At 46.3% G+C, this 14,811-nt stretch overlaps 1 protein-coding gene across 6 annotated transcripts in view; it reads right to left on the bottom strand.

Moving 5' to 3' along the window:
- LNX1 (ligand of numb-protein X 1) overlaps positions 1-14,811 on the bottom strand; it is a 270,440-nt gene that overhangs the window by 53,306 nt on the left and 202,323 nt on the right. For 4 of the 6 annotated variants that reach the window (XM_085642096.1, XM_085642098.1, XM_085642100.1 and 1 more), the window contains one exon: positions 9,417-9,551. The exons of the other annotated variants lie outside the window; for them this stretch is intronic. In XM_085642096.1, coding sequence (XP_085498222.1) covers positions 9,417-9,551 — 135 coding nt within the window. The remainder of the gene's footprint in view (positions 1-9,416; positions 9,552-14,811) is intronic. 6 annotated transcript variants of the gene reach the window in all.

Raw genomic sequence — 14,811 nt, 5'->3', positions numbered from 1 at the left:
TTTTCATTTTTCTTTGACATCTTTATGTGCTGTTTCCTTGCATTTCATCTCCCAGTTTCTCTGCCAGTTCTGTGGAAATTCTAATAACTCGTGCCTACAAAACTCTTTCATTACTCCGCAGGTCTTACAGCTTGTTTTATCTTCTGTTCTTTGGCTTTCCCTCTGCCTGAATTAGTTTGCTAAAACATGGAATCTGTTGTATTTCTGATGTAAATTATTTATTATTATCCATTAAATTGACAAAAAGCCCTTTATTCAAATCAGTAAATATAATAAATGAAAATAAAATGAATTAAATCTTCTAATCCACTATGTACCATTACGCGTTGCATTTAATCCCAGCCTTGCTGTTACTTGGAGAGAAGTGCAGAGGTGGCAGCCCGAACCTTTTAATATTATTTCATGCACTCAGGACAGCCGGCTTCAAGACATTCTTACATCAACAAAATATAAAATAAGATGTGACAGTGAGATAAATAAGCACTACCACAGAATCACACAAAATAAATTGTGTAGAAACATCCTCAACAATGGGTGTGGTTCTGTTCTGTTTTTTTTTTTTAATGACAGCCGGTTTGCCGTATTTTCAACACAGCTTGAAAATCAATGGTAAACATATGTGTGACAGAGTATACCAAAGTTGTGGGACAACATCTGAAAACATCTGATGTAGTGAGACAGAGACAGCAAGCAAGACTCAGGGGTCCTTTAGACCCTGGCTCTATGGCCTCCACCACCTGGCAGAAGGTCTTCTAACTTATGTATGTGACTGGGGGTGAGTTTCTGAAAAGTACTAGCGCTCCGTCCATTATCTACGTGTGTTAGTTTTGTTTGCCTAAGTTGGCAGGATTGCCCATATGTGGGTCCCTTGCACACTTTGCCACTGGATTCAAGCTAGCCTGGCTGATGAAGGGTGTTACCCAGAAATAGGTCCCAAGATGCTTGGTTCAGGGAAGAACTGTCTTGGCAGTTCAGGCTGGACTGTTCCCATGAGGCACAGGGTCAAGACTGATTTGCATATAGCTGGGTCAGAACTGAGGTGGGGAAGTGAGCTAAAGAATGATGATGGATTCAACCCAGATCTGTGACTGGGGGTGAGTGTCTGAAAAGTTTCAGCGCTCCGTCCATCATCTCCTTATGTTTGCTTTGTTTGCCATAAGTTGGCAGGGTATGCCCCGACGTGGGTCCCTTGCTCACTTTGCCACTGGATTCAAGTTAGTCTGGCTGATGGAGGCTGTTACCCAGAAACCGGTCCCAGGATGCTTGTTTCCGGTCCAGGGAACACCTGGCTTGGAAGTTCGGGCTGGACTGTTCCCATGAGGCACAGGGTCAAGACTGATTTGCATATAGCTGGGTCTGAACTGAGTTGGCGAAGTGAGCTAAAGAACGATTATGTATTCAACCCAGATCTGTGAGTGGGTGTGAGTGTCTGAAAGGTTTCAGTGCTCCCTCCATTATCTTCTTGTGTTATATTCCCACCTGCCTGGTGGGTTTCTCTCTCTATGCGTTGAATGTAGCCACAGGGGCTCCTTTAAGAGCCCTGAAGATTTGCACAGTATGTGCTCGGCAACATATTTTGTATTGAGAAAAAAAACTTCCTAAGCAGGAGTTCTCAATCCAAATAAATGTTCTCCCTGCACATGGGGACAATTCTGCATTTTCCCTTTGCGTGTCTGCCTGGCAGCACCTTAGTGGTCAAACCATCAGGTCAGAGGTTTCACTGGTTGAAAGTCAGTGCAGTCCCCACCGGCTTAAACACAGTGCTCCCCAGATTCTAAATAGAGCAGGGTACTGTGAGGGATGATGTTGAGAGGCCCTCCGAGTTGGGCAGCTGTGGTTGTCTGGAAGTTGAAACCTTTTATCACTGACGCTCACTGGCATGCACATGGGAAGCACCAGGGGAATGACTAGCATGTACTTTCTAACATTACCTGCTGACCTCATATTGGTCTGGTTGCTACTAGGCAGACTATTGCTTGTCTGTTGTGGGAGTTTGTGACACTTGAAAGTGTTGCTGAAAAATACTTTAGGGTGAAGTTAAGTTAAGGTTTTCTCGTGGTTGAAGTATGTAGAAGAATCTCCCCCAGCTCACGCAGACTCCAGACCATCCAAAACACTACAGCCAGACTCCTCTTAGACATTCCCAGAAGCACTCACTTCACTCCGTACCTCATTGTTCTACCTGGCAACCCATCCAGAAACGTTGCAAATTCAAGCCGCTCATCCATGCCTACAAAGCTCTCCACAACACTGGACCAACATACCCCAACGACCGACTTCAACTCTACCAACCTTCCAGACAGCTGCGTTTCACCTCCCTCTTCCTCACACAAGCCCCTTGCACTCATAGAAGCAAGTCAGGAGGGCGCACCTTCTCTTTCATCGCTTCCAAACACTGGAATGAACTTCCTCAACACATCAGGACTGCTACTACACATCTCAATTTCCACATGAAACTGAAGACCTGGCTGTTCAACTAAGAGCACTGTCTGGCCTACCTGCTCAAGTGCCTGAATACCCTCACAGGTGATTAGCTGCGCCATACAAATCAACATAACATCACAAAAACATAACAATTAGGTATTCCGTGGACGGCATTCAAACAGGGAGGCAGTTTTTATTTTGCTGATGAAGGCAGATGCAAGCTTGATGGTGCTGGTCAGTTTGAGTTATTGTTGAAACTGGGATTTCACAGGTCACTCAGCATAATTTGCCTGTGATTAATTGTGTCGGAATGGCTTTACCTAGATCTTTGAAGTTTTAGAACGGAGATAATTTGTTTAATATGTGCCTTATTGTTTTCCTTTCCTTTCTGAATCCTCAGTTTCGTTTGACCTCTTCTGTGATTCCTTTGTTGTACAGCAGGTGATTGTCAGTGCCTTAGTTAATCTAACTAACAGAGGCAGGACAGGCTTGGTAGGTGCTAGAAGGTCTCCGAGTAGGATCCTTGCTGCGAGTCCAATGGAACTAAGAAATAACATGATTTCTTTATCTCCCAGGATGCTGAGGGCAGCCACAAACTATAAGTTGTGGCATTTCTGCAGTAAGATTTGGTGTCTTGGATCAATTATCCTCCTTCCTTAGCCTTGCACCTTTCACAGTCTCTTTGGTTATATTTTCTAGTCTTTCTACTCTTCTGCTTCATTCTTTTTTTTACTATGTTACTTACTGCTGGTTTGTCCAACTAGGGATCTTAATTCCCAGTATATTGGGACATGATCAACAGTATACAACCCCAGAAGTTGCCTCCGTTTATTAGGTCTCGGCTCGAAGGCTGCGCTTGCGCAGTCTCGATCCGAGATTTAATGACTTGGAGAAGAGGGGGTTGAACCCGCCCCTCTTCTCCCCTGTTCTCCATTGGCTGGCCTCTTGAATGCTGGCCAGCCATTGGAGAAGAGGTCCGTCATTCCGATTAGGCCCCGTCCTTTTCGGATCGGGGGGCGTGTTTTTTTCAGAAAGTCTAATTATCTCCTCCAGCCAATGGCAAGAGGAGATAAAAGCAAAACACGCCCCCGAATCCGAAACCGCCACTGTGTTTCTCCGAGGCATTTCTGCTCTGCCTCGGAGAAAGGCAGTGGTGTGCTTGCCTTTTGCTCTGCCTTGTTTGGGTTGTCGGGGGTAAACAGGTGTAGTTTTGCTATTCTATTGCAACCACGTGGATTAAGTTATCCTCCGTACCTTTTACCACTTGCTCGAAAAACGGACAATATCTATATGCCGAGAGGCTTAATAGAAAACCAACACTTAAACGCCGCACACTTGTGTTAGTTCGCTGCGTGTGAAAACCCGGCGAAAATCGGCGATTAACTGTACAGCTCAACACGTAAATCCATATAATTGTGTAGCCAGTAAACAAAACTCCAGGATGGTTACAACACTGCGAAGAGGGTAATCCAGCTGCAGATCGTGGTGCAAACAGATACTTCACGAGCTTGCGACCCACTACTTTCCATATAGGGCGAGGCGATATTGGGCGGCGGCACACTAGCCCTTGCAGGCAGACAGACCCCTTTGGTCTCGTTTCCATAAAAAGAAGGCATGTCACTTCACGCCGCACGGTTTCCCCGACTCCGTAATTATGCTAGCATCTTTCCTGCTTTGGGGCTAGGAAGACGAGACAGTAAGAACACTTAACCACCATCGGCTGTTGCAAAAATAAGAATACAAGGCCAAGCGTTGCATATCCGCAGCACGGAAATTCCGAGGGGGGCATCCGAGGTCACAGTATATCAAGGCAGCAGCCACATGTTAGCCCATCACCAAGTGCAGAAGCTGCAAAACATCCACTGTCGCTAGAGGGCGAGCCAGACCCCACACAATTATCATGGGAATCGGGTCCAGTGATTTGAGTGCCGTTCTCTCATTACAAAACTGGGTAACTCGCCCAAGATCACACACGCCCTGCGCCACTGTTTCCTTGGGAACGCTTATAAATAGACTAGGCCATACATCAAACACTACTGGTTAACGGGTCGCACCACGGTGGCGTCTGAATGCACCACTCCAACTTAATGCAGGAAGCTTTAAATTATATGTTTGGTCGTACAGAACATAGGAAAATGGACGGGAGACTGGGTGGTGCTTTCATGAAAAGATGGTCTCGGGTCTATCCTGAAATCGCCGAGAAAACACGCAGTTTTCAAGCAGAAAGACGATGTACTGATGCGAAAAAGTAACGTGCCACCATATTACATCACGATTGAGACCTCTAGCATGTCATGTCTCTTCTACACCAAACAATGCTTTTAATTAGGAAAATTATTTGGAAAACGACCACAAAATAACCTACGGCCACACAAAATAAGCGATTTGAAGGAAGAGTATGTACAAAACCAACCGGATGGGATCGGGTCGCCTGATGCAACGAACCAGTGATTTATACGAGCCCACCCTTTTCAACCGCACACATGCGAATTATCTATGCCCCGTTACTTCAAAAGACGCCTAAATTACTACATTAAACAAGGGGGAAAGGCGTGTGTATGTTTATTTCTATTCATAGTACGTTTCCACTAATTAAATTACCGTGCGGGTACATACACCCTAATAATACGTGTGGCCGCAGTTTACAGAGTACGAGGCTAAATCAGAGCGGAGGGAAGAGTTAAGAAGACCGCAAGAGGGTACAAAAACTATTAAGTTCTGGAAGTCTATTATATTTAAACACTATGGCATTTCAGAGGACAGTAGTCATTTTTACATATGATACGTATTGAATAATTATCGCCTTCCTCATGTTTGGAAAGTTGCTGAAATTGATAATTTTTTCCAAAGCGAATGTAGAAAAAGAGAGGGGCTCGCTTTAACAGCGCAAATCCTCCCTCTCTCACATACGGTTAGACAGGGTCTAAACCTCTGCAGATTTCAAACATGGCCACTATATTTATAACACCTTCTTCTGTTTCTATTTAGCTCAGTACGTTTCGGAATCGTTACTTAGTCCTCTTTTTATTTCCATTGTCGTGTTACTTTTCTATGCTCCTCCTACTTCCTATCATCTTCCAAAGCGTGCTGCTGCCTAGTGCTTGTTTCAACAGTTTTAGGAGCTACTTACAGCAACGCCTGTGTAACCGCCAGCATGGTGAGTCCGCTTGGGAGGGGGAACCCTTTCAATGCCCCACCACAACTCTGTGGGATTGTTATCGGCCTCCGAGAGATACTGTTGAGTGTCGATCCTGGGCTGTCACCTATCACTGACTACCACCCCAAAGAGCAGTAATCTTTGAGTTATTTGTGTTCCACCTTACCCATCACCACCTACAGCTGATGCATGCCTCAGCTTTTAGCTGTTTTGTGTGCATCGACACGGTGCTGTCACCTGTGTCTTCTCCTTGCCACCTAATTATAAATGACTCCGAGATAGATGAGGTATTTTAATGTCATTGGCATGTATCAGTGAATCCGAGGTTTCCCCTCCAGGTCTGGGAGCCATCGAGCAGTGATCATAAAACCTATTTTGTCAGACACGCAGATAGTGACACTGGAATAAACGTCTACATCTGCTTCTGCATACAGAGAGAACAATAACGCTAAGACTGTCAACTTCCTTTTCTTACCAAGCAACAACGATCGGAGGGGCTGTCAACAGTGTTTAATTTGTTAAAAATTAATAGGTGTAAGTGCAGGCGCCCAATTTTTCCCACTAGGAGCTTGCAAGTTGCAGCCGATTTACTGTTGGTGTTGCCATTGAGCAAGATTGTTTAGTTGTGATTCCACATCATGCTCCTTTTTTCCACTATCCTACATTTTCTCGTTGTTGCTTGAAAAGATGGAATCTAGCTGGATAGTGTATCTGGTTGCTTTCAGTGCGCTGGTTTTGTGCCTGCCATAGTGTAACGTGCTGACTTTGTTCCTGTGCAATTTGTTGACTCCTAGACGTCTGGCTATGCCTGCTCTTTGCTTGCTTTGTGTTCAGAGCAGCAAGCTGCAAGAAGTGGGGGAAGTCTCGTTTTCATTTCTAGGCGTGCCCAACTCAAATGCCACATTTAAAGGGCAATGCCGTTTCTTTAAATGTTTTAAAAACAAAAACAAGAATAATGTCATGAGCAATGCCAACAGCTCTAACTTTAACAATGCCTAGACCATTGCATTGTAAATGCTTGTTGGATAAGCTGCTGCACTGTTCCTCGGACGTTCACTGACTGACAAAGAAACAACAGGCGTGTGCAAGAGTGAGTATGCATGAATAGGTATGTATTCATACCGGTAAGAATCTATGCAGGAGACTACACTTTACCAAACACGCTGGTGCTCTTCGGGCACACGCAGCAATACAATGATGGCGGTTGTCAATCCTCAATACTGAAGGAAACAGGGCTCCAGGGACTAGCAACAGCAGCAAGGTATGGGAGGTGTGGGATGTGAGGGGACTGGATTGCCAAAATACTAGTCTTTCCATAATGAAACACGTAGCACAGTAGGGCATCAACACCATTATACCTTTTCACAATTAGGGGTGAGAGGTTCAATTGACTGGCAAAAAATGCCCTCTTAAAACTGTGCCGGTCAGTCACCCCAGGAAAACGGCACAAATCAAACCACGAAGAAATGTGAGGGGCAAAAAAATGTCAATTTAAAGTTTATTGTCTCAATATTGATAGGCCAACGGGTGTGTCACAATAAAAATTACTTCATCAAGGCCTGAATCACATATCCAAATTACCTTCTTAACTCAGATTGGTAAAAAGAGTTTTCTAGATGGCAGCAATGAACAATATTTCCCAAAAACAAAACGTTCGGCCAAAACTAAGTAGTTTCCGTTTTTTAGTACAGAAGAGTAACCAGCAAAATGCCACGCGGTGAGCAGCAGAACAGAAACCTATTACACTTTCTGGCGCCGCACTGGGAAAAAAGTGAACTTGAGGAAGTTGCATTTGATTTTGTTCTACCATCATCAAGGAGAACAGAGTGGTGTTGCCCAAGAAAAGGACTGAAGAAAAGGGCGAAACACCTGACATAAATCACTGCTGTGTGTTTCCCCTGCATCTCTTCCCCCTTCCGCAAACCATTTCTCAGTTTGACAGCTCCTTAAAGGCATTTGGGGGATGGTGCCAAGATCTTCGGAGGAGTTGCTGCCTAACCGCACTGTCTGCAGCTGGGAAAGGGCACATCATCAGCCTTGCGATCCTGCGATATAGGACCAACTCGGGGCATATGACAGCAATGTGGCAGGCTTTGACTCGACCCACACGGATCTGCATTTTGGCAATGGGCTCTGACCATCTATTTACTCTCTCAAGTAGGTGAATAGACAAGGTGGCATCTTCCCAAGCGGCACACCTCAGACTCCTGCGTTGTTATAGCAGACAGCTTGTGCCTAAGCAGATTGCCTCTAGGAAATGTGTCAGGATTTGGAGCGCTCAAGGCAGAATGCTATTTTGGTTGTGAAGAATGCCTCCAACTCTCACACACTGAACAAATGCAAATTTTTGTAGCCTTTTGTTGTTATCTGAAGCCATTTTACCTTACGGCAGGTCAGTCCTGTCTGCTACCCACTATCATTTGTTGGTGCACGCTTCACTTGCCTTCCCAGATTGTCCTTTCCCTTCAAGGGCATCTGCCACTTCATTGTTTTGTTGGGACAGGTTCCCCCACTTAAGCCGCGTGCCACCACCAAGAGTTTTGAGGTTTGTTTCCCCAACTAGGTGTCCTGGCACCACCCATTAGTAGGTGGGTAATGGCCTCCTTCTGGCCTGCTTACACCAATGAGCTGGTGTGGCAGGCTCCACCGGTCCACGCTGCCTGTTCCCACCCACGATCAATTGGAGCAGGCAGTTCCTGACTAAACTCCTTATCATGCATATTATTTGTTGAGACAGGCTGCTCCTAACAGAGCAGTTTGCCTTCTTCCTGTGCTGTCGCTTCCTGTGAATCTACATTCTGAGATGCTACTTGAGTCAATAGTCTTGCCTTAAGCATGACACCCAAAATCTGCCCTTCCGCAGTTGGAAATTTAGAAGGTGGCAGTGTAAAAAAAGCTTAACAATTACGAAAGGACTGCCCCTCCCATTGTGCGACACGATTGCTTTGTCAATGGGATATGGTACCACTGGACATGCACACGCAGTGTTGTAAGTTGTATATCTGTATATATTATTGGCTCAATAGCCCTGGCGAGCTCCTGGCACGGGTACAATTTCAGTAGTGTGCTTTATTGTCAGTGATGTCAGCCAATATCTCTAGATTACATAATGACGAACATGCATGTGTGTCTAAGGAGAATTAGCCTTCATCTTATATATACTTAGCCATGTCCAGCAACATCAGAAGAGTCATCACAGGGTGATACATTTATAATCGCTGCATGCATGATCATTATTGCTGGCGATGGCTGCTAACATGGTCAGATTGAAGGTGGTGACCCATAGGTGACAGACCCATCGTTCCAACCCCCAGATGGCGTTGTACGCTGCGCCTCTAAAAGGTGCTTGCCTAAGTTGTGTTCCCCTGAAATCCTGCCATGCTACTGCACCGTAAATAGGTCACAAACCAGATGCTGGGGGGAGCTCCAGCCAGCTCGCATGAGGGTTCTATTTCCGGCTCAGTTCCAGAAAGGGTAAGTGCAGTTAATCCCCTTATTTTTATTACATATAACACATTTCATTTGTTGGCTCAGTGCAGAAGACAGGTTTGCTAACAGTGTGTACATAATAAAACGTGCACCTTGGTGCTCTGCCCAGCCCAGCCTCTTCCCCCCCCCCCATGTGAAGTGCATGCAGCGAGCAAGAGCAGACACCGGAAGCAAAGACAAGCCACACTGTTCCTCGTGAGGCGATAGGCTGCACGGTCAAACCCAACAACCCGCCCTTTGAGCTCTCTTTGCTGATCTGCCCTTCATGGTCACTGGCCCTCACTGTAGCTTTCATTTCTTTTGCATCAAAAGAAGGTCTTGGAAGTCTGACAAAAGCCGGCCTCACCTTGTTCGGGTGGTTCCGTTCACTGGGGCATGGCGGGGGGCTTCCGTTGTTATTCCACCCGGCCTCCTGCAAGATGTCAGGGGTCGGCGCTCTGCTCTGCCGTGACACAATGAAGTGCACCGTCTCCTCGCTGGCCTGTGTGATGAGACACAGATGTAAACACAGCCCTGATCCAGCAGCACCCCAGCCCCCCTCATTGCCACCCCCTGCACCTCACCCCCGAAGTTCAAGGAGAGGAAACCCTTTTTTCCCAGGACTTCAGCAGCCCGGTGTTATCCAATCATATGTGTAATTGCTGCAGCCCGGTCTGTATTTCGGCTGCCATTTTTACGACAATTAGAAACGTACACAAGATATATGCCCTGAGCGGTCAGCAAGGCGTTGTTGACCTTCGACATTCCGTTCTTTACTCGCCCCAAATACAGCAAAGAAAGCAGAAACATAAAATTGTATTTTAAATAATTTGCTGAAGGGCTTTACAACAGGACGCATCTCCCTAGATACATCACGTTGTAAATTGGCTGCATTTTTTACACCGCCGCTGCGTCACATAAGTGACGCAGCAGCGGCGCTAAACTGTCGCAAGGGGCTTGTAAATCTGCCTCATAATGCACAGACAAGGAATGACTGGAATGTCAGTGAAATTCGTCATCCAGTACACAGCTTTAGGCAGCAGGTTGAATTACTTCAAATTTATCTTCACAATAATAATTTATTGGCGTATTTTATTTAGAATACTTTCCAACATGTCATGCAGGTCACTACGTCTGTGGCATGATAGCATGGCGCCTACGTGGCGCGCTTTTTAGGATTGGAAACAGTACAGCCCTCTTCACATCAGGTCAATATTTTCTTGAGATTCTACAGCATGACAACCAGCAGGCCTCGAGTGTATTGTCCACAACTACTTCAGAGAGAGATCAGTGGGGATTACATGCTTGGGAATGCTATCCACAGGAGCTGAGACTTACACTCACGTCTGAATTATATCAAGGTTTTGACACGGTGCAGTGTGTAGTGCATTTATTCCAGACACAAGGAGCGACAATAAAGGTACTTTGCCCATAGTTAGAAACCTAAGGCTTTACTTTTTGGCAGGATACTTCGTTACAAAAGTGGTGGATGGATGGCCTGTCCCACTGTATTAGAAGTGCATTATAGCCTATGGCACGGAGCGTGCCGTCTGCCAAGCTCGAAATAAGGCCTCTAGTACAAATAGGTATAGAATACGAGAATAATTGAACCTTTGAGGTCCTTTGGACATATGTAGTGTGTACTTGTGAAAATACTCACAGCCATAACTTTACAGCCTATAATGCCCAAGCATGGCCATCTTAGAGCATGTGGTCTTCGAGACTGGTAACTTGTTTACTCTTGCGCTTACAGCGGATGAGGGCAAAGGTAAGGGATGCACGCTAGAGCAGTGATTGACTTGTACCAAGGTTGATGAAACTGCTCCACACCATTGAGAAGGAAGCAACACTAGCTTGAACAGTTCCTCTCACCATTTAGATTGTTCCGTGCGTGGACCTATGTGAAAAAAGTAGGATTTCTTGGGACAAAATTATTTATTTGATAGGTTATAAATTCTCTGTAACAGACAGTCTAAGATCATCTAATCCCATTTTTGGGGGTACAAGAAAGGTATCCATTCCTCTTCATCGAGTGAAAGAGGGCATCTTTTCCTAAAAATAAATACCATTTGCTTCAGGATTGAGTATTAGAAAACATTTTAACCGGCCACTTATATTCGCAGGCGCGCCAATAGCGTTCCCTGGGTTTTGGATAGAAACAGCATACTCTATGAGTTCTCATCTCTATGTTCAGCTTTTGTACAAAATCATTTGTTCTCCCGGGTGGAGCTTTTATAACTATGCGGCTAATACATGAATCAATATGAGTCTACAGAGACCCAAGCAATCTGCATCTCCAAATTTTCCAGTTTACTACATGTCAAATGTCGATTAACTAACAATCAACTAAAGATAAATTCTAGGACATTTCAAGGGATTGTATTTGGTACTCAGGCACATACTCCACACCAGCCCCAGCTCAGAAGTTAAAGAACATGATCCTCATGTTTTAAGGAACTTGCCCTTTACACCACACATTACAAGAGTAATGAAAACGTGTTGCTTGAACTTTAGAGGACTGAAGACAGTGACATAATTTGACATACTCTAATTTCTTGTATCGAGTGGTTTCTGCTTTGGCATTGGTTGTATGCAGACTTAACAACTACACCAAGACCACCATATTCAATCTGCCTGCCCATCTATGCTTATGCAAGCTTGTGACCCCTCAGCTCTCTCAGCACTTAGCACAGCGTCCAGCTCCTCGTTAAAAGATCCAACCGGGCCAGGGGGTCTATAGACCAATAAACCAGCGCAAGATTGACCGGGGGAGAGTGTAAGACAGAAACCGAGTGCTTCGGCCCCGCGAATGTCATCAGTTGGTATAATGGAACACTCGAAGCGTCTGTCTATTACCAATGCCACTCCTCCCCCTTTGCCTGTGCTCCGATCCTTCCTTAATATGAAATAGTTCGCGGGCAGGGCATTAGCTATATCCGGGCCTGACGCTTTGCTGAGCCATGTTTCCGTGAGGAACAGGCAGGCGGGCTTAGAATCGGTAAGGAAGTTAAACAGGTCCAGAGCATGTTTGCTCATAGACCGTGTGTTCAAAAGAGCACAGCTGAAAAAACGGACTGCAGAGGCCTGCTCTGTTGATGCGATTATAGATTGGCTAGACTTTGCAGCCTCTGTAGCCTCTGTATCCGTCGGCCTGCCCCTCAGTGACCAGCCACAGCTAGTGCAGTGATGTTTAATCCGAGTAGCGGGGTCAAAGATACTGCACCCGCTGTAACTGTGTTGTCTGAGGGCAAGAAGCTGTTGGGCGGAGTAGTCTAAGTTTTGCTCGTGGCGATGGCTCTCTGGAACCCAGCCCCGCCCGCATCCGTCCGCCTCCGGGACGCTGACGGGCGCAGACGGGCTTTCCTTAGGCGCTCCTTTGGCGCGGGAAAGGCGCTTCCGCTGAACGCGTCCGCTGCGCGGAGGCATCCCCGTATCACTTTATAGTTCCCGCCCGTGAGGCAGCAAGCCTAGTCCGCCGACTGGAAAGCCTGCCTCACCCAAGATGGCCGCGGTGCGAGCGTCCGACCCGATGCACGAGTCTGCAGTGCGAGGGACGCCCGGACAGCGCTTGTAGGAGGAAAGAAGGCGGGGGACCAGCTGCGAGACCCCTGGAGCACCAACAGGACACTCCAGAGCCCCTAAGGTAAGAGCCGAGATCCCCAACCAGAAGAGAGAGTACAGCGAGAATGTCTCCCGGCTTTTCGCCTCAGGAGAAAAGGGTAAGTGTGCAAAAGACGCCAAGACAGATAAACAAATATACAATACAACGGTTTTAAAAGTATTAAAATGTGCAAATAGGCAAGTTAGCTATGAGCTGCCACAAGAGGCTCTGAACCGAAGGCAGCCGACCCGGGAGTCTCTATGGCATAGGTCTGAACCGATTGTGGCAAGGAAGCTCACTTTATAGTTCCCGCCCGTGAGGCAGCAAGCCTAGTCCGCCGACTGGCAAGCCTGCCTCACCCAAGATGGCCGCGGTGCGAGCGTCCGACCCGATGCACGAATCTGCAGTGCGAGGGACGCCCGGACAGCGCTGTAGGAGGAAAGAAGGCGGGGGACCAGCGACGAGACCCCTGGAGCACAGCTGCCGCCTTTGGAAGTGGGAGTTCCTCAAGGATCTATACTAAGTCCGATCCTTTTCAATATTTATATGTCCCCTCTGGCTGCGCTGGTCGAGTCTTTTGGAGCCCAGATTGTTTCTTATGCCGATGACACACAGCCTGTAAGTCCTCCTCCCTGTAGAAGCTTTATGGTCTTGGGTCTGTCAGCACCGGGACACTCTGTCTGAGTAGCTGAGCGCTTAACAAATCTCTAGATAACATAACATAACATAACATAACATAACATAACATAACATAACATAACATAACATAACATAACATAACAGTGTTCAGTTTGAAATTCTCTGGGCCCGATTCACAGAACTAACTTAAGACAAAATCCTAAAATTACTACCATTTTCATATTCACAGAAGGCACTTACTCATTTGGGTATTCACAGAAGAGACTTACTCACTTCGGTATTCACAGAAGTTAGGAGTCCTAACTTTAGGACTCCTAAATGCCTTCTGTGAATACCGAACGTCTTAAAATTAGGATTTTTCTCAGTTTAGGAGTCCTTAAATTAGGTCTCCTAACTTTACTACTACTAAACTGAGAAAAATCCTAATTTTAAGGCTTTCGGTATTCACAGAAGGCATTTAGGAGTCCTAAAGTTAGGAGTCCTAACTATACTACTACTAAACTGAGAAAAATCCTAATTTTACGACTTTCGGTATTCACAGAAGGCATTTAGGAGTCCTAAAGTTAAGACTCCTAACTTCTGTGAATACCGAAATGAGTAAGTGCCTTCTGTGAATACCAAAATGGTAGTAAGTTTAGGATTTTGTCTTAAGTTAATTCTGTGAATCAGGCCCTCTGTGTTTCATCACAACTTTTACAAATATGCTCTATTGTTTCTGCACATTTCAGAAGTCCCAAACCAGGGTGAAGTCTTCATCCTAAATGGTCTCTTGCCCTAATTTTCCACAAAGGTGAAAGCGTTTGCTCTCCTTTGTAGGTGTGCAACTCTGAAATCCTCTTCCACTGGTGTTGAACATGGTCTCCTTAGGAGAAATTACCACAAAACATTTAGCTTTTTCCTCCTAGTCTTTGCTGACTCTCTCTGCATAACCTTAGGAATCTAGGCACCTTCCCCCTGTACGGCAGACGTAAGGTGCATGAGCCCACCTCGCCCGCATTGGGCTGGTGGCGTGTATATGATGGGTTCTGGGGGCCGAACCTCTGTGTGCTTTGTAAATAGGAACACCACATACCCAAGGATGGTACGGCACTGGCTAGGAGTGGGACATAGCACTGAGTGTTCCACCCACCGGATTGTCATCGACCCTATGCCGGGTCTGCAAGGACAGGCCTGTGGGGCGGCATGGCACACCTGCCTAAGTTGGCATTACTTAAGCCTCAGCCAACCCTGAGTGGGTCATCCCATACCGCAAGGGCACCCCATGAGGGAAGCACTAATGGGCGCAGGGGGCGGAGGGGTAGGCTGAAGGCTGGATGGGCACATACAGATGTTCCCTGCCCAGGTAGTGAAGAACCCCCTAAATGGGTTTTCTCCTGCCTTAGAGTTCAGCTCTTTCTATGGATACTCCGGGGGTGTTGCCGATTCTCTGGAGTGGTCTCCGGGTCCTGCACATGTCCTCATTGTTAAGGCCGTGGGGAAGTGAGTGCGCTTTCTACACATATTGGGAAGAGACAATGACAAG

Source organism: Triturus cristatus, chromosome 2_2 (assembly GCF_964204655.1).
Source record: "Triturus cristatus chromosome 2_2, aTriCri1.1, whole genome shotgun sequence".
NCBI classification, from domain to species: domain Eukaryota; kingdom Metazoa; phylum Chordata; class Amphibia; order Caudata; family Salamandridae; genus Triturus; species Triturus cristatus.
This window is presented reverse-complemented; position numbering and strand designations above follow the sequence as displayed.